Source organism: Microcaecilia unicolor, chromosome 9 (assembly GCF_901765095.1).
Source record: "Microcaecilia unicolor chromosome 9, aMicUni1.1, whole genome shotgun sequence".
Taxonomy (NCBI): domain Eukaryota; kingdom Metazoa; phylum Chordata; class Amphibia; order Gymnophiona; family Siphonopidae; genus Microcaecilia; species Microcaecilia unicolor.
The window spans coordinates 81,212,392-81,233,115 of record NC_044039.1 but is presented as its reverse complement, the minus strand read 5'-3'; the positions used below and the strand labels follow the sequence as shown (position 1 = coordinate 81,233,115).

Below are 20,724 nucleotides of genomic sequence, written 5' to 3'. Positions count from 1 at the left end.
TAATGCTGTTGCGGTATCCTCTCCTGACCTAAGAAAGGAAGTATTGGTCTCTGAAACTTTATTAACACAGGTACCATATTACTTTATCCTAAATTAAAAATAAAATTATTTTCTTTACCTTTGTTGTATGGCCATTTACTTTTTCTCATTGTGTTGCTCCCAGTCTCTAGATTCTGCTTTCCTTCGTCTTTCTGTTGCCAGGGTTTCCTGTCCATTCATCACCTATGGCTTTTCATCTTTTCCTCACCCTTGTTCGCCACATGCCCCTTCCTCTTATTCTCCAGTCTTTCCCTACTCTGTCCTCTCCCTCTTTCCATCCAGCAGTTCCCCTCTTTCTCTCCCCATCCTTCGTGTCTCCCCTCTTTCTTTTGCATCCAGCGTCTCCTTTTTCTCCCTACCCTTCCATCCAGTGTCTTCCCTCTTTCTCTCCTTATCCTTCCACTCATCTACCCTCTCTCCTGATCCTTCCATCTAGTGTCTCTATCTCCCCTCTCCTTCTATCCAGTATCTGTCTCTCTACCCTTTTCTGTTCAGTCTCCTCCCTCTCTTCACATCCTTCTAGTTTCTCCCCTTTCTCTCTGCATCCTTTCATCCATCTCCCCTCTTTCTCTCCCTATCCTCCCATGTCCAGCAGCTCTCTTCCCTCTAGTCCCTTCTTCCTCTTCCTTCCTTGTCCAGCAGCTCTCCAGCCCCTTCCTCCTCTCCCTCCCATGTCCAGCAGCTCTCTCCCTTCCATCCAATCCCCTCCTCCTCTCCATGCCATGTCCAGCAGCTCTCTCCCTTCCCTCTAGTCCCTTCTTCCTCTTCCTCCCTTGTCCAGCAGCTCTCCAGTCCCTTCCTCCTCCCTCCCATGTCCAGTAGCTCTCTCCCTTCCCGCCAGTCCCTCCCATATCCCAGCAGCTCTCCCTTCCCGTCAGTCCCTTCTTCCTCTCCATCCCATGTCCCAGACGCTCTCTCCCTTCCCTCCAGTCCCATCTTCCTCTCCCTCCCATGTCCCAGCAGCTTCTCCCTTCCCTCCAGTCCCTTCTTCCTCTCCCTCCCATGTCCCGACAGCTTCTCCCTTCCCTTCTTCCTCTCCCTCCCATGTCCCAGCAGCTTCTCCCTTCCCTCCAATCCCTTCTTCCTCTCCCTCCCATGTCCCAGTAGCTCTCTCTTCTTTCCCTCCAGTCCCTTCTTCCTCTCCATCCCATGTCCCAGTAGCTCTCTCTTCCTTCCCTCCAGCCCCTTCCTCCTCTCCCTCCCATGTCCCAGCAGCTCAGCCACTTTCCCCCCAGGCCCGCGAATCCACATCCTTCCCGCGCTGTCGCAGCCCTTTTGTCCCGCGGAGGCAGCGTTTCCTTCCTGCCCTGTCTTCTCCCCAGACTCCGCTGCATCGTCCCTGCAAGAGGAATCGTTTTCCTTTTCGGCCGTCGCACTGTGCTGCCATACACACAGGCAGCTTCGCTCCTCCCCCGCCGCGTTCATCCGGCCCTAACAGGAAGTGCATCAGAGAGGGCCAGAATGGACGTGGCGGGGGAGGAGCGAAGCTGCCTGTGTGTATGGCAGCGCAGCGCGACGGCCGAAAAGGAAAACGATTCCACTTGCAGGCCGGGACGATGCAGCGGAGCCTGAGGAGAAGACAGGGCAGGAAGGAAATGCTGAACGCTGCCTCCACGGGACAAAAGGGCAGCGACAGCGTGCGAAGGATGGGTGGGCCTGGAGGGAAAATGGGTGAGCCTGGGCCCGTCCAGGCCCACCCGTGGCTATGCCCCTGAGTGGGAGGCCAGTGAGGAGTAGGTTGCAGTAGTCAAGGCGAGAGGTAATGAGAGAGTGGATGAGAGTTTTGGTGGTGTGCTCAGAGAGGAAAGGGCGAATTTTGTTGATGTTAAAGAGAAAGAAGCGACAGGTCTTGGCTATCTGCTGGATATGCGCAGAGAAGGAGAGGGAGGAGTTGAAGATGACACTGAGGTTGCGGGCAGATGAGACGGGGAGGATGAGAGTGTTATCGACTGAGATAGAGAGTGGGGGAAGAGGAGAAGTGGGTTTAGGTGGAAAGACGATAAGCTTGGTCTTGGCCATGTTCAGTTTCAGGTGGCGGTTGGACATCCAGGCAGCAATGTCAGATAAGCAGATTGATACTTTGGCTTGGGTTTCCACAGTGATGTCTGGTGTGGAGAGATACAGCTGGGTGTCATCAGCATAAAAGATGATATTTGAAACCATGAGATGAGATCAGCAAGCCCAGGGAAGAGGTGTAGATTGAAAAAAGAAGGGGTCCAAGGACAGATCCCTGGGGAACTCCAACAGAGAGCGGGATGGGGGTGGAGGAAGATCCATGAGAATGCACTCTGAAGGTACGGTGGGAGAGATAAGAGGAGAACCAGGAGAGGACAGAGACCTGGAACCCAAAAGAGGATAGTGTGACAAGAAGTAAATCATGATTAACAGTGTCAAAAGCAGCGGATAGGTCGAGGAGGATGAGGATGGAGTAATGACCTTTGGATTTGGCAACGAACAGGTCATTACAGACTTTAGAGAGCGCCGTTTCTGTCGAGTGTAGAGGGCGAAAACCGGATTGAAGCAGATCGAGGATGGCATGAGAGGAGAGAAAATCGAGGCAGCGGCTGTGAACGGCGCACTCAAGTATCTTGGAGAGGAAGGGTAGGAGGGAGATGGGGCGGTAGTTGGAGGGACAGGTAGGGTCTAGTGATGGTTTTTGGAGGAGTGGTGTGACTACGGTGTGCTTGAAGGTGTCAGGGACAGTTGCAGTGGAGAGAGAGAGGTTGAGGATATGACAGATGGGGGGGGGGGGTGACAGTAGGAGAGATGGTGTTAAGTAAGTTGGTGGGGATGGGATCAGAGGAACAAGTGGTGCATTTCAAGGAGGAAAGAAGGTGGGCGGTTTCCTCTTCGGAGATGTCAGGAAAAGAGGAGAAGGAGGCCTGGGTTGGTTGGTTGAGGGAGTGGGTTGAAGGGTGAAGAGGAGGAGGTGGCTTGGTGGTGAACTCAAGGTTGATCTTTTGCACCTTGTCGCGGAAGTAGTCAGCCAGTGATTGAGGAGAGAGTGAGGGGGGTGGGAGCAGAGGGCACTTTGAGGAGGGAGTTAAGGGTGGCAAAGAGACAATGGGGGTTGGAGCTGAGAGAATTAGTCAATTGGGTGTAATAGTCCTGTTGGGCAAGGAATAGGGAGGACTGGAAGGAGGAAAGCATGAATTTGTAATGAAGGAAATCGGTATGGGTGCGAGACTTCCTCCAGAGGCGTTCAGCAGATCGGGCGCAGGAGCGAAGGTATCAGATGGAAGGGGTCAGCCAGGGCTGGGGATTAGTATGCCTTGTGGGACGGGGGATGGATGGTGCGAGGGTGTCCAGAGCACAGGAGAGAGTGGCATTGTAAGCGGAGACAGCTTTGTCGACAGACTCGGAGGACATGATGGAGGGGAAAAGATTAGAAATACTGGAGGATAAGGTGGGAGGGTCAATAGCCAGGAGGTTCCTGGAAGTAGTGGTTAATGTTGGGTGGGGCTGAGGGGGGTGATGAAGTGTGAAGGTGATCAGGTGATGATCAGAGAGAGGAAGAGCTGAGGCATAGAAATTGGAGGGTGAGCAGGTAGAGGAGAGGATGAGGTCAAGACAATGGCCATTTTGGTGAGTAGGGGTGGTGGAGCACAGCTGGAGGTTGAAGGAGAATGTCAGAGTGAGGAACTGAGAAGCGTGAGAGTCGGATGGGTCTTCAGCGTATATGTTAAAGTCTCCGAGAATGAGGGACGGAGATGAGGGTTCAAGAAAAACAGAAAGCCAGGCATCGAAGTCGGTGAGGAAGGAAGAGAGGGATTTATCAGGGGGGCGGTAAATGACAGCAACTCTGAGTGGCAGCGGGTAGAATAGACGGATGAAGTGGACTTCAAAGGATGAGAAGCAGTGAGACTGCGGTAGGAGGAGGGGTTGGAAATTACAGGAGGGCGAGAGAAGTAACCCGACGCCTCCTCCGTGGCCAACTGGGCGGGGAGTGTGGGAGAGAAGATAACCTCCATGGCATAGGGCCGCGACTGAGGCAGAGTCAATAGGGTTGAGCCAGGTCTCAGTTAGGGCAAGCAGTTGAAGGGAACGAGAGATGAAGAGATCGTGGCTGAAGGAAAGTTTGTTGCAGACCGAGCGGGCATTCCACAGAGCACATGAGAAGGGGAGGGAAGAGGGGGGAGGAGGGGAATAGAGATGAGATTGGAGACATCCCGGAATCGTTTGCATGGATAGGACGAGGACAGGTGTGGGGGACCTGGATTGGGATTGATGTCTCCCGCGGAAAGCAGAAGGAGCAAGAGAGTGCGGAGGAGGGTGGGGGAGGTAGGGCGACGAAGGTGACGAAGACGGGATGCGCTTAGGAGGAACGGGGATGGGTTAATGGCAGGAAGGAGGTGTTGAAGGTTGAGAACTAGGAAGGAGGAGGGGGACAGGAGAGATGGTGAGGTGGTGAGGGACGGGGGTGGGTAGGGAGTTCCAGCGGTAGACAGCGGTGGGGGGAGGGAAGAAAGATTAGGAAGGGACAGGGCAAGGAAGAGAATGTGTAAAGAGACCATAAGTAGTGACTGAGGTGTTACGGGTGCATATGTAGTGACTGAGGTGTTAAGCAATACGCTGCATAAGTCTAGTAGCGCTATAGAAATGTTTAATAGTAGTAGTAGTAGTAGTAGATAGATCGGGAAAGCTGGACTGGAGGCTTAAAACTGGGATGGCAGGCAGCAGGCAGGCAGGTAAGCTCGGTAGGAAGGTAGATAGATGTGCAGGCTTGAAGGCAAGGCAGGCAGGTAGGCTGGGGAGGCAGGTAGATAGATGTGCTGCTTGAAGGCAGGCAGGTAGTTGATGGGCAGGCAAGCAGGCAAGTCGATGGGCTGAGAAGCAGGCAAGTTGATGGGCTGAGAAGCAGGCAAGTTGATGGGCAGTCGAGCAGGAAAGTCAATGGACTGACAAGCAGGCAGGTTGGTTGATGGGCTGACAAGCAGGCAGGCTGGTTGATGGATTAGCAGGCAGGCAGGCAGGTTGGTTGAAGGGCTACCAGGCAGGCAGACAGGAAGGCAAAATCAAGACTTGAACAAGTTGGAACAGATGGACTGGAGCGGCTGGAACGGGCGGACTAGAGCAGGCAGGAACAGATGGATTGGAACAAGCTGGAATAGACGGACAGGAACAGGCTGGAACAGATGGACTGGAGCAGGCTGGAACAAGCTGGAACAGGCGGACTGGAACACACTGGAACAAGCAATGCAGATGGACTGGAACAAGTTGGAGCAGATGGACTGGAACTAGGTGGAGCAGATGGAGTGGAACAAGTTGGAGCAGAAGGCAGCGGAGTAGACGGATTGGAACAAGCTGGAATAGACAGACAGGAACAGGCTGGAACAGATGGACTGGAGCAGGCTGTAACGGACGGATGGGAACAAGCTGGAACAGGCAGACTGGAACACGCTGGAACAAGCAATGCAGATGGACAGGAACAAGTTGGAGCAGATGTACTAGAGCAAGCTGGAACGGATGGACGGGAACAAGCTGGAACAGGCAGACTGGAACAAGCAATGCAGATGGATTGCATTATATGTGATGAGGAACTGAGTCAGGCGTTATTTGTTGCAATTCTGTGCTTCGGCGCTTTAGGGGTTACCAGCAGAGCAGGTCACGTCCGCGTGGAGCATCCAGCTCCAGATGTATCAGTCTATTGTGCACAAGTCCTTTCGAGATCTCGCGCTTCTCTAGGATAGTATGCAGGCAGTTCATCTCCAGTGCGGTAGATCGATTCTGCTAGAGTAACGCCATGATCACGAGTCAGGCAGGAGTTCCTCAGTGCTGTTTCCTTCACACTGGAAGCCCACAAGATGATTCGGGGATGACTCGCGTTCCGCAGTAGCCTCCCGGTGTTGGTCAGGCAGGTGATCGGTCCTGTTCCCAGTCAGGAGAGTTCTGGAGTTCAGGATTTCCTCTGCACCGTTCCCTTCGTACTGGAAGTCTGTAGGATGTTCCTGAGTCGTTCCGCGTACAGCCGTAGCCTCTCACTGTTGAGCAGGTAGGTGAGCGGCCTTGATTCCAGTAGGACCAGTTCTATTGTTTTTCATTTTGGGGACCAAGCCTGGTGATCGTCTGGGAGGCTGCGTTCGGTCGGTTCTTTCTTTGGCTACGAGGTCAGTCTACTGAGCTGGCGATTATCCGTTTCAGCTGGGTCGCTTACCAGGTAATGGAGCAAGCGTTCCGCTTGTTCTCCTGGATCGGACTTTTCGGTCGGTCTGATCGTCCGCAGTCAGTCAGTTCGACCGTTGGCCACGAGGTCAGTCTGCTGGGCTGGCGATTGTCCCTTTCGGCTGGATCGTCTGCCAGGCAGTAAAGCAAGCGTTCCACTTGATTTCCTGGATCGGGCTTTTCGGTCCTCACTGATCTACGGTCAGTTTCAGCTAATCTGCAGTTGTTTTGCAGTTAGATGCTGTTAGATGTCGGGCATGGTCTAAGGAGCTTATTCTTCCGTGACCTTTTAGGAAACATGATGGCAGATAAAGGCCAAATGGCCCATCCAGTCTGCCCATCCTTCATAACCACTAACTCTTCCATTTCCTAAGGGATCCCACATGTTTGTCCCACACTTTCTTAAATTCCGACACAGTCCTCATCTCCACGACCTCTACTGGGAGACCATTCCAAGATTCCACCAGCCTTTGAATGAATAGTTTCTTAAATTCCTCCTAAGCCTATTTCCTCTTAACTTCATCGTAAGCCCCTTCATTACAGGGTTTTCTTTCATTTGAAAAAGGCTCACTTCCTGTACATTAATGCCCTCGAGATATTTAAATGTCTCTATCATAACTCCTCTCTCCCTCCTCTCTTCCAGCCAGGGGCGTAGCCAGACCTTGTGGTGGGAGGGGGCCAGAGCCCGAGGTGGGAGGGCAGATTTTAGTCTGCCACCCCCCCCCCCCCCCACTGCCGCATTGCTGCCCTGCTGCTCCCCACCCACTGCTGCAGCAAATACCTTGGCTGGCAGGGGTCCCCAACCCCCGCCAGCTGAAGCCTTGTCCAGCACCAGTCTTTGGCACCGCTGCATTGCCTGCCCTACTCTGTCTTCCCCTCATGTCCTGCATGCTCTTTTTAGTGAAATTGAGCAGTTTCACTAAAAGTAGCGTGCCGGAGGTGAGGGGAAGACAGAGCAGGGCAGGGAACACGTTGGCATGGAGACCGGCACTGGACAAGGCTTCAGCTGGTGGGGGTTGGGGACCCCCACCAGCAAAACCAGGGGTCCAGAAGAAATTTGAGGGGCCCAGGCCCCTGTGGCCCCATGTAGCTATGCCACTGCTTCCAGCATATAAAGATGTTGAGGTTCCTGAGCCTGTCCCTATATGTTTTACGTCCAAGACTGCTTACCTATTTTGTAGCTGCCTTCTGGATAGACTATATCCTGTTTATATCCTTCTGTGGATGCGGTCTCCAGAACTGCACACAGTACTGTAAATGAGGCCTCACCAAAGACCTATACAAGGGTACTATCACCTCTTTTTTCCTGCTGGTCATCCCTCTCCTTATGCACCCAAGCATCCTTCTGGCTATGACTCTCTCTCTTTCCACCTGTTTGGAAACTTTAAGGTCATCAGACACAATCACTCCCAAGTCCCACTCTTCCTTTGAGCACAGAAGCACTTCACCACCTATATTGTATCATTCCCTCAGAGTCCTGTGACCCAAGTGCATGACCATGCATTTTTTAGCATTAAATCTCAGTTGTCAAATATTGGAACATTCCTCAAGTTTCGCTAGGTCCTTCCTCGTGTCATCCACACCTTACAGGTTGTCCACCCTGTAGCAGAGTTTCGTATCATTCGCAAAGAGACAAATATTACTAGACAGTCCTTCCAAAATATCACTCACAAAGATGTTAAAAACAGCAGGCCTGATTAATGCCCGATTTGCGCCACACGGAAGAAAATAAAAAATATTATTTTGCCGCGTGTATTGGATGCGCATAAAAAATGGAATTACTGCACAGAGAACGTGGTAGCTGGGCGCTAGTTCCAAAGTGATGCAAATTGGACGTGCATAGGCGCCTATGCACCTTAGTAAAAGAACCCCATGGTGCTTTGAAAATGAGCCCCCAGGTGTCTTTCAATAAACAGCAGAAAATCTGCAATCTTGCAAATCTATTACTGTCAACTGCTGAACAGGTTATAAATAAGAACAACAAACATTGCTTCAAATGTCTGTATGCAAATGCCAGAAGCCTAAGAAATAAGATTGGAGAGTTAGAACATATTGCACTTAATGAAAAGATAGATATAATAGACATCTCTGAGACCTGGTGGAAGGATGATAACCAATGGAACACTGTCACACCAGGGTACAAATTATATCACAGTGATTAGTGGAAGAGTAGCATTATACATTCAGGAGGGCTTTGAATCGAATAGAGTAAACATTCTAGAGGACATAAAAACACATCTTGTAATCCCTATGGATTGAAATTCCATGTGTAAAGGGGAAAAGGATAATGATAGGAGTGTACTACTGTGCACCTAGCCAGGATGAACAGAGAGTTGCAAAAATTTTATCAGAAATTAGGGAGGCTAACAAATTAGATAACTCAGTAATAATGGGTGATTTCAATTACCCCAATATTGACTGGGTAAATGTAACATCAGGGTGTGTTAGGGAGGAAATCAAGGACTGCTTTATGGAGCAGCTGTTTCAGGAACCAACAAAGGAGGAAATAATTTTAGACCTAGTCCTTAGTGGAGGACATGATCTGATGCAAGAGGTACTGTTTCTGGGGCCATTTGAAAACAGGGATCATAAAATGATCAGGTTTGATATAATCTCTGGAGTATGTACCTGAAGATTGGAAGGTACCCAATGTATCATCAATTTTTTAAAAAGATTCATGGGATAATTTAAGAATAAAAGACCGATAAACCTGACATCAGTGCTCAGCAAAATGATAGAAACTATTATAAAAAATAACATTGCCAAACATATAGACAAATATGGTTTAATGTGTGATAAGCACAAACCAAAGTGGTCTCAGACAATTGGAAATGGACTCCTGGTTACAATAAGCAGAGGCTTCCACTTGTTCAACTGGCAGTCCCAACACACCTAAATGGAATCAGTAGACCAACTCCTCTCCAGGCCTGAGCCATGGAGAAAATAGAGTAATCAAGGCTTGAGCTTGAAGCTTGGAAGTCTCTCGCTTACTGTCCACTCTCATTCAGGGTGAGAAACTAAGGGCCTCTTTTACAAAGCCACTCTACCAATCCTGCACAGCAAATGAGAGGAAGCCCGCAGGAATTCAATGGTCTTCCTCTCATTTGCCATGCAGGAATCGCTAGCATGGTTTGGTAAAAGAGGCCTAAATGTCTAAGTTAATTCATTATTTATTTGTTACATTTGTATCCCAGATTTTCCCACCTATTTGTAGGCATAATGTGGCTTACATAGTTCCGGAGAGGTAGATTACAGACTCTGGAGTAGACAAATACAGAGTATATAGTATAATTAAATATGAAAAATATTTATTAAAGCAATCAGTAATCCTTCTCATTAAAGCACACAATTCCCTGAAATTATATATTTTCCCAGCATTCTTTGGATATGGAAATTAGTTCTTCAGTGGCTGCTAATGCTGCCCCTACCTTGGGGAAGGCACAATCAAAAAAAACCTTTGGTTGCTGCATTATTTCTACCTTAATCCCACAGGGTTCTTAGTGACCTTTCCTAGTAACATTCTACTGCTTCCTATACGGTTTAAAACATTGAATGTTCCCTCTTCATTATCCAAGCTTGTGTCTTTTAATTCAGCTGCTTTACTTTCACGCAGCCATTGCAAATACAAGCAGCATATAGTCCACTTGGCTTCTCTTTCTCAAGCATCATGCCCTTCTGCTGGCGTTCTGCTGTACCCTTTTTGATATCTTTATTGCTCAGTGTAGAAGCAAGTAAAGTGGGAAGGTCCCGCCTACATTGCTTTCTTTTGCCAAAAACCTCCCCATGACCGTTCCTAAACAAAAAGTACAGCTAAACTACCAGAGTATTTGCTCTCAAAGCAAAACTACATAGAGGTCACTCCAACTGTCTTTCCTTTACAGTCCATCTTCTCTAGAAGAGAGTTCAACAGGAGTTAGCACCAGCTTTGTCAGGGCAAGGCTTTACTTTTCTCCTCTGAATTCCCTTGGTTTTTTTCTCAGGGTTTCTCAGCATATGCTTCCCAGTCCTGGATAGGATCTTCCTTTCCTTCCCCTCCTCTTTCCCTTTCTCTCAGCCAAGGGAAGTTTATATATCCTACAGGGGAACTAATATCTCTCCTCCTCCTCCTCCTCTGTGACTGGAGCATTAAATCTCCTGGGTGGAACTGGGGAGAACAACTTGCTGGACCTTTCATCAACTGTCTGCCCTGGGTTCCCCTCCCCCTGCGTTTAAAGAGCCATACACATAAAGCCTTCCATTATCAAAGGATCTATTGGGCTGCTACAAGCCCTCCCAATAAGGAGGTACCACTCCAGGTTCTCCTGAGCTTTTACTTATTTGTATGTACATAAGTACATAAGCATCACCACACTGGGACAGACCAAGGGTCCATCAAGCCCAGCACCCTGTCACTGACAGCGGCTAAAAGAACAAGCAATTTGTCCCTCACCTCCTAGAAATAGTGTATTATTCCCTCGTCTATTCAATAACATTCTATGGACTTTCCTCCAGGAAGCCGTCCAACCTTTCTTTGAAGTCCGCTAAGTTAACTGCCTTAACCACTTTTTCCGGCAGCGAATTCCAGAGTTTAACTATGCATTGGGTGAAGAAACATTTCCTCCGATTCATTTTGAATTTACCACACTGCACCTTCATCGCATGCCCCCTTGTCCTAGTATTTTTGGAAAGCGTAAACAGATGCTCCACATCGACCCGTTCCATTATCTTATAGACCTCTATCATATCTCCCCTCAGCCGCCTCTTCTCCAAGCTGAAGAGCCCCAGCCTCTTCAGCCTTTCCTCATAGGGAAATCATCCCATCCCCTGTATCATCTTTGTCGCCCTTCTCTGCACCTTTTCCAAATCCACTATATCTTTTTTGAGGTGCGGCAACCAGAATTGAACACAATACTTGAGATGCGGTTGCACCATTTAGACGCCCAGTCTTCCAGTCTCGTAAGGTCCTTTTGTAGTTTTTCACAATCTTCTTGCGATTTGATGACTTTGAATAACTTTGTGTCATTGGCAAATTTGATTACCTCACTAGTTACCCCCATCTCAAGGTCATTTATGAATATGTTAAAAAGCAGAGGTCCCAGCACAGATCCCTGAGGGACCCCACTAACTACCCTTCTCCATTGCAAATATTGACCTTTTAATCATACTCTCTGTTTCCTTTCAACCAGTTTTTAATCCACAGTAAGACACTACCTCCGATCCCATGTCCCTCTAATTTCCTTCCCCCCTTATTATTATTATTTACACTAATAGAAAAGGCCCGTTTCAGGCACAAATGAAATGGGTGCTAGCAAGGTTTTCCTCAGAGTGTGTATGTTTGAGAGAGTGTGTGTGAGAGTGACTGTGTGAGAGAGAGTGAATTTGCGAGTGTGTGTGTGTGTGTGTGTGTGTGTGTGTGTGTGTGTGTGTGACAGAGTGAGTGAGACTGTGTGCGAGTGTGTGTCTGTGAGAGAGAGTGTGTGTGCCTGGGGTCCCTCCCTCCCACCCAGTTCCAGTGTCCCCCCTTCCTCCGTGTTCCAGGGTCATCGTCGTCCATTCCCCCCTCTCCCTCCCTCCCTCTAAGTTCCAGGGTCTTCCCCTCTTTTTTTTTTTTTTTTTTTTAGTTTTTGTACTGGTGGTGCATTCCCCCCCTCCCCTCTCGTCCCCTCCTCTGAAGTCCAGACCCCCATCACTCCCCCGTTCCAGACCCCCCTCCCAGTTCCAGAGCCCCCTCCCTCCATCCGAGTTCCAGACCCCTCCCTCCCACTGTCCGAGTTCAAGACCCCACCTCCCTGCCTCCCTCCCTCCAATTTGCAGATCCCACCTCCCTGCCTTCCTCCCTCTGATTAGCGGACCCCCCTCCCTCTGATTTCCAGATCCCCCCTCAGAGTTCCTGACCCCTGGACCCCCCTGTCGCGACTCTCTCGAGCCCCCCAAAACATCCCCCGCTGCTGTCGCGTACCTGTGCTGGCGGGGGACCCCAACCCCCGCCAGCCAAAGTCTTGTTCGCCGCCATGCAGCGTGGAGTCATGGAGGAATGATCAAGTTGGAATCAGTTTATGTTCGTGCGTCTGATGTTTGACGCATGCACACAAACAGATTCCAACTTGATCACGTCCAGTGACGTCAGCTGCGGCTTCGGAGCCCAAAGTTACGGACACAGGCAGCCAGGTTCATCGTGAGTATTATTATATAAGATATCACTAATACCACAAGGTTCTAAGCAATTTACAATGATCAAAAAACCAAGATAATCACTTGGGAATTACACTTAAGTTACAAAGTATATATAGAATACCTTTCAATACAAAATGTAAGAAAAATCCTTAAGATACAGACACATAATCTTGAAATTTAGGTTGTCCCTAGAGATGGTCATCCTTAGACTTGGTCGTTTCTGATTTTCGGCGATAATGGAAACTAAGGACGCCCATCTCAGAAATGACCAAATGCAAGCCCTTTGGTCATGGGAGGAGCCAGCATTCGTAGTGCACTGGTCCCCCTCACATGCCAGGACACCATCTGGGCACTCTAGGGGGCACTGCAGTGGACTTCAGAAAAAGCTCCCAGGTACATAGCTCCCTTACCTCGTGTGTTGAGCCCCCCAAAACCCCCTCCCCACAACTGTACACCACTACCATAGCCCTTATGGGTGAAGGGGGGCACCTAGATGTAGGTACAGTGGGTTTCTGGTGGGTTTTGAAGGGCTCATTTACCACCACAAGTATAACAGGTAGCGGGGGATGGGCCTGGGTCCACCTGCCTGAAGTGCACTGCACCCACTAAAACTGCTCCAGGGACCTGCATACTGCTGTCATGGAGCTGGGTATGATCTTTGAGGCTGGCATAGAGGCTGGCAAAATATATTTTTAAAGATGTTTTTTTGAGGGTGGGAGGGGGTTAGTGACCACTGGAGGAGTAAGGGGAGGTGATCCCAGATTCCCTATGGTGGTCATCTGGTCAGTTCAGGCACCTTTTTGTGGCTTGGTCGTAAGAAAAAAAGGACCAGGTAATGTCGTATAACAGGTAGCGGGGGATGGGCCTGGGTCCACCTGCCTGAAGTGCACTGCACCCACTAAAACTGCTCCAGGGACCTGCATACTGCTGTCATGGAGCTGGGTATGATCTTTGAGGCTGGCATAGAGGCTGGCAAAATATATTTTTAAAGATGTTTTTTTGAGGGTGGGAGGGGGTTAGTGACCACTGGAGGAGTAAGGGGAGGTGATCCCAGATTCCCTATGGTGGTCATCTGGTCAGTTCAGGCACCTTTTTGTGGCTTGGTCGTAAGAAAAAAAGGACCAGGTAATGTCGTCCAAGTGTTCATCACGGATGCCCTTTTTTTCCCATTATGGGTCAAGGACGCCCATGTGTTAGGTATGCCCTAGTCCCGCCTTCCCTATGCCTCCGACACGCCCCCAGGAACTTTGGTAGTCTCTGCGACGGAAAGCAGTCGGGGACGTCCAAAATCGGCTTTCGATTATGCTGATTTGAGCGACCCTGTGAGGACGCCCATCTTGCGATTTATGTCAAAAGATGGGCTTCTCTTTCGAAAATAAGCCCGTAAGTGTGCACTAAAAACACTAGTGTGCTTTAGTAAACGGCCCTAAGTGTAGCATTGAAAATATCTTTTATATAAAAGTGTCTTCTGATTTTTTCTGAAACAAGAATTTGCATTTTCAAAATATAGAGCAATTTCCTTCCAGATTTTTGGAGCTTGAAAAACTAAAAGTATTATATGAATTATAAGTCTTTTTTCCCCTTTCACTGCCAGAAAGAAAAAAGGAGCATTATTAGTCAATCTCCTATGCTTATTTATATTAGAAAATTGAAAGTGTAAAAACATATATTCCGGAAAGTCACCATTTAAAACCTTCTATAAAATACAAGAAAATGTAAACATAATTCTCTCCTCTATATTTTTGTACCCTGTGCTTTCCTACTCATGGCAGGCTCAATGTGGCTTACATGGGACAACAGAGGAGGGTTAAGTGACTTGTGCAGAATCACAAGGAGCTGTCTGTGCCTGAAGTGGGAATTGAACTCAGGTCCTCAGGACCAAAGTCCACCACCCTAACCACTAGGCCACTGCAACTAGTGAAGATTAACATATCATATTTATTTAAGGAGAAAATTAGCTGAACTGCAATATTTTGAGTGATCTGCAATTGAACTCTCTGATACTAGCCAAGTGGGAAGAGGGCAATGGGATGCCAAGGCAGCATCTGAAACACCACAAATGACAGAGTCAACATGGATTCAGCCAAGAAAAGTCTTGCCTCACTAAACTGCTACATTTTTCTGAATGCATGAATAAACATATGGATAAAGGTGAGCCAGTTGATGTGGTGTATCTAGATTTTCAGAAAGCTTTGATTTGGGTTATTCTTTCCAATATGTATCACTTTGTATTTGTCCACATTACATTTTATCTGCCATTTGGATGCCCAGTTTTTTTCCAATTTCCTAAGGTCCTCCTGCAAATTTTCACAATACATATATGATTTAACAACTTTGAATAATTTTGTGTCATCTGCAAATTTAATCAGCATGCTTGTCATTCCCATTTAATTTATAAAGATTTTTAAGAAGCTCAGGTCCTAGTACAGATCCCTGAGGCATTCTCTTAATCCTACCCCCCCCCCCCCCCCCCCCCCCCGGTTTTCTATCTTTTAACCCGTTCTCAATCCACAACAGAGTTTTGCTTTCTATCCCATGGCTTTTTAATTTTCTCTGGAATTTCTCATGAGGGACTTTAAGGGTCAATAAATATATCACTAACCAAAATAGTATATTTAGTAAAATAATTTTCTACCATGAGGGGCGTTCCCAGAGGTAATCAGCAGTGTGGCCACATTGCTGCATGCTGCCCAATTACTGCATGAGTAGCGCATGAGCCCTTACCGCCTTTTAAATAGGTGACAGTAAGGGCTCAGGCAACACACAGTCATTTTCTACCCCATTTATTAAAAGGCCTTTTTCACGTCATGGTAAAAAATGGCCCAGCATGCACCAATTTCATGTGCCAGAACTAGCACAGGCCACTTTTTACCGTTGGTTAGTAAAAGGACCTCTAAGTACTCTAAGCCCTAACACAGGCTTAATGCATGAGAAAAGGCTTACTGCAAAACACATTAAGGGCCCCCTTTACCAAGCTGAGGCAAAAGGGGGCTGGTGCTGGCATCGGTGCATGTTTTACATGCGTGCTGAGGCCCCCTTTTACTGCAGCTGGTAAAAGGGAAGTCTCACCTTTCTGCAGGAAATGGCCGTGCAGCAAGTAAAGCACTTGCTGCGTGGCCATTTCGGGGGAGCCCTTACTGCCACCCAGTAAAGTGGTAGTAAGGGTGCCCGCATTAACCCAGTAGTGACCGGCTGCCCGATTACCAGGTACACTCCTGCTTACAAAAATAAATTTTTGTAGCACCAGAAATGATGGTGCGCTAGGGGTGGGAATTACTGCTGTGCTGCTGCAGTGGTTCAGCAGTACTTCCTGTATAGCGAGCGGTAGTGAGCAAGTTTACTGCCACTTAGTAAAAGGAGCCCTAAAGCATTTTGTGGTTATTTGCCTGTTTGCCCATGCTAACGCATGTGTTACATTTTAAAAACATATTTTTAATGGGGTGTGTCATGGGCACATTAGAATTAGCATGCATTAACTGGTTAACACTAGGTTAATGCAAGAGGTCTTAGAGCCTCCTAAATAGGAGGCAGTAAGTGTTCCCACATCAATTTTTTGCAGGTCTTGAACATTAATAGCCAGCGCTGGACCTGCAAAATTATAAAAAGAAAAAGCTATATTTGACTGCTATGTTAAAAATGGGCTTAGTGCACAATAAAGCCCCATGCTAAAATGTACTAAGCTCATATTTTTATGCATTTTAGTAAAAGGGCCCCAAATTTACTTAAAACATTCTGTGACAGAATAAAATCCTAATTATTTGATCTGTTTGATGCAAGAAGACCTACCTAATATTAGAAGTGACTGCATTTGCTAGACAAATATTTTAGGAAAAAACAAATATTTTTAAACAACAAGACCCTCTATGGTTTTGATGCACAACAATTAGCAGAAGCAGCAGGAACAGCTTACCAATAAACAGTACAATCTGAAAGTAAGCAGCTGTAGATCTGCATTAATCATTTCAGGAATTCAGCTATTTACAAAAGCCTTAACAGAGCAAACACATGAGAAAGAGTGAAGTTCTTACCTTCACATTGTTTCCCCTCTCCCTTATAGCCCGGTTTACAGATGCATTTATAAGACTTAGGTATATTTTGACAAATTGCATCAATGTGGCAGTCATCCGTCCCTTCAGCACATTCATCACTATCTATAGCCAACATGAAACAAGACAGAAAAAATGACTGCCTCCTCCCCAAAAGGACCAGTGAAGCATTCACAAAAATGTAATAACAAAGCATGCAGCTACCTAAATTCAAACTGGACAGATCCAGCCTCATTTGTAAATTCATGCTTTAAGAGCATACATTGTATAATGAAGAAATAACAGAAGCAATACAAAAGACATTAAAAAAAGAAGTAATTATGACCTCATAATTCATATGCCCTCAGCCCCCCCACCCAAAAAAAGCACCTTGAAATGGGGCTTACATTCTCTATGTCCTTTGATTTATTGGGAGCATTATAGGTTAGCCTGTCACCTTTGTCAATATAATGCTGACCAGAATTTTTATAACATTTTAAATCCGCATAAAACATTTAGAAAAAAGTATGCTGTATGTAAAATATGAGTGTGGAAGGGTAGTTTGTTTAAAGAAATAAATATATTGGGGTCTTGGCGGCTTTGATCATCAATATAAACTTTGAACTATAAAAGCTAATGAAGCTATGCTTACAAAACTACTATCCCCCCCCCCCCCCCCCGGAAGAAATCATCAAAAGCCTATTCTAAAGGCAGGGTCATTCCTAAGGTGTAATTAATTCTATACACATGTAAAATTAAATGAATGTGTGGCATAATAAAGAAAACATTTTCAAAAACACTATTTTCTTTCAAAGCTCATTATCCCACTTAGTGAAATAAGTGTTATTTCTCAGTTACAACAGCTTTTATAGGTTAATTAAGATACTCTATAAAATTTATTTTCTTTTGGCTCTTTAGGAAGTGTCATTAATTTCTCTTAGCATAAATTTAACTGTTCCTAATACTCTATAAAAATCAGAAGTAACTTGAATAAGCCTAATTGCAGATGGGAGGGGGGGGGGGAATGATGGCCTTTTGGAAGAATGTCTTCCAATGTGTGTGAACAGTCCCAAACCCCTAGCCTCAATGACAGAAAGTAGCCCAGGGCTATTGATTGATGCCTTGCTGTCAATAAGGAAAGTCTGCCTACTAGGGAATCTACTTAATTGATTCCTTCACAGTTTTAATGCATCAGGCCCATGTGGGGCTCTCTGAAAGCAAAGAAAAGTCATCTTCTGATGTATTTAAGCAAGATAAACTGGAATAAAGTAAATCAGGTATTATAAAGTGAATGGAAGAAATCTGGGTACAGCAGTTGCTTTCCAGTGATTAGATTAACAAATTTCAAAAACAAAATATTCAATAACTTGAAAAGAGGGGTTTTTGCTAATTTGAAATTCTAAAACTAATTGTTTGAAAAATGCCCACTCATTCTGGTGATAAATCTGAGATCCTTCAAAGTTCTTGATGGGAGCAAAACAAGTAGACATTACAGGACAGCAAAGGACTAGGACAACTTCAAACAGTACAAGATATCATATACTTTCAACCTTTATAGTAGAATTCCAAAATAAAAATGTTTTGAATTACTAGCAGTATTATATTTCCTTTTAAAGAAGCCTAACTTTCGTACAAGGGAGACAGCCACCACCGAAGTCTATATTTCTTCCTGGCACTTCCAGATCCATTTCAGATAAAGTTGTGATTTAAGTGATTTTCTTTGAGACCCTGAGGTCGTATACACTCAGATCGGATACAAATACAGATAAGATATAAATTTGTGAGAGGCTTCTTTGATTAGCTGCATCAACATCAATAAAAGAGGCAGCTGCATTTTTCACAAATACCTTAAAAATTAAAAGTGCCAAAGAGTATTACAATTCTTAGTGAGAAAGCCTAGTAGAAGAGAAACCATCACATTAAAAAAAAATCTTAACTGATACAAAATACAAATTACCTTTAATAGGACCGATAAAGTAACTTATTAAACATCGAGCACAAAACCATAGATTTGATTAGTAGCACCATTTTTCAGGAAGAAAAACTGTTCCAATTGATATATAGATATTGATATATAGATATATTTCAAAATCTTCATATGAAAAAAAAAAGCACGTTAGTTTTTTGCTTTCATTTGAGTAAATGTGCATTCAAAATATTATGCTCAGACAAAACAACAACAGTTTTTAACCTTTATAGGGCAGACACAGAGGCATCTGAATGTAATATATCAGGTTAGACTTTGCAAAGATAGCTACATAGTTTCAATCTTTTCACACTTTATTGTTGAATTTTTCATAACAGGATGCTTTTCTGCCTACGTACTGCAGAAATACTGTTTCTTTTAAAAACCGTTCTATGAAATTTGTTCCATCATGCAAATAAACATCAGGAGCAGTCAAAGCAAGTTCTCAACCACTTACATTATTAATATGAAACATAACATTCTCTCCACACCTTAGCAAAAGCTTTCTTATTTTTCATTCTATCACAGCTTCATGAGAATAGGAATAAAAAAGAAACAAGAAATCTTTTACCTGGGACTCCATTGCCTCTCGTAAACCTGCCATTATATAAGAGGGTGAAAAACAAACAGAAGTGCCACGAAAAACAAACAGTCCCCATGATAATGATATAATTCAATGGAGTTGTGTGTTTCTTTGATAAGAGACGCACTTGGGACTGGCAGAATGGAGCGAGAGAAACTAACGAGCTGACAGCCAGCTTCTGATTCGCCAAGGCCCAGGAAAAGTGGGTGGGAGAAAAAGGAGACAAGCCAATGTGTCTCGTTCTCAGATGCAGGGGTTTGGGGGTGGATGTTAAGGGCTGGTAGCTGAACTTCTGGCTGTTTTCCGACCCTGCTGTTGCCTTTCCTAACGTTCATTTTTCCCGTTTCACACTATTCCATTCCCCAGGTACATGATCGGAACTAGGAAATTACTATAATTTATTTTCTAGTCACTTTTCGATACCTGCTGGCTTATTTGAAACGATCATGTTTGATATTAAATCAGATGGTTAAAAAACATAACTTTGGTCTGCCTGTACGTCTGAAAGAACAGACTTTCCTTGATACTAATATTGTTGTATTAAAAAGGTTTTATTTATTCTATTTTAGTCGCTCCAGATCGGTTTACATGCTTGTATTTTCTGGGTTTCAAGAAATGTGTGCTAAAAGAAATGGGTACACGCAAACTAGATGCTATGGAGACAGTTCGGGAAACCCATCAACTGATCTTAACAAATAAGAAGGTTCTTCATTTCTCCAGCGAACCCTCCCTCCGGACAGAAAGGTCGATTTTGCCCGCTTACACTAAGACAGTTTTTTCTAATTTAAAGAACTACCACAGTGTTCATTTTTCAGACGTTCTACTTTTATAACATTTGGACACACGTAATGTTCTATTCACAAATTTCTTTTTTTTAATGGTTTGTTTTCACAAGTTTTGTTGGGCCACCACTGTAAAACAGTTCTGAGTAAATACCTTGCAACTTTTCATTTATCTTCTCAGTACAGATGCACTGCAAATGTAATTTTGCTATTAGACTTCATCATTCGAGAAAAAAATATAGCACTTGCTGCAATATCACTACTAAGGATAGGCACAGAAAAAAATGGTTTGTCTTCGGAATTCTTGGCTGATTTTCAGCATTTTTTTGATTCATTTCAAAGCTTTTTAAAATGTTTTTAAACTGAAGGTATGTAGGTACTTACACGCAAAAATTAATATACGTTAAACAGATTTTGTACCTATAAAATTAACGAGCTAATGAATGCAACCCTTAATTTCTATCCTCTTTTTAGGTACTTTTTATTCTTACAATAAGTTTTACAGAACTTTAATTATTCGCCATGGGGACACAAGTAGAGGAAATAGAACAAATGCGGTTTAAGTTATGCGACTTCACCAAGAGTGAGCAAAATCTTCAGTATGGCTTTGTGCTTAACACAGTTATGTCTTCTATTAAATTTACACTATCTAACTTTTTAATACTATTCATGTCTGTTGAATTAGCAAGTTTATCTATATTTTGTGCAGATTTGTTTACATTTTCAATGATATACAACAATTAAATCTGCAATTAAAAGGCCAGCTTCAGTTTTTATCCATTGTTATAAACTTTAAATTCTCATTTGTGTGCCATTATTTTGAGAAACACTGTCACTATAATTTTGAATTCATGATGCAGACATTATATCCATAGCTTCATGGAAAGTCTCTTAGGTTTGTACCTGATACCTTTTAGAGCTCTCAGCTCCATCTAGTGAACTTTAGTTAGTGATGCAGCTAAAGTATTTTAAATTATATTTTTTGTTAGCTGCATTTTGAACTTATTGGGAGAC

At 45.1% G+C, this 20,724-nt stretch overlaps 1 protein-coding gene across 1 annotated transcript in view; it reads right to left on the bottom strand.

The window, feature by feature from the left end:
- Positions 1–19,041, bottom strand: part of SCUBE1 (signal peptide, CUB domain and EGF like domain containing 1) — a 1,083,891-nt gene extending 1,064,850 nt beyond the window's left edge. Inside the window, 2 exon segments of the mRNA XM_030214211.1 lie at positions 16,383–16,505; positions 18,917–19,041. Of these exon segments, the coding sequence (XP_030070071.1) occupies positions 16,383–16,505; positions 18,917–19,004 (211 nt within the window). The 5' untranslated portion in view covers positions 19,005–19,041.
- Between the last annotated feature and the right edge of the window lie 1,683 nt (positions 19,042–20,724).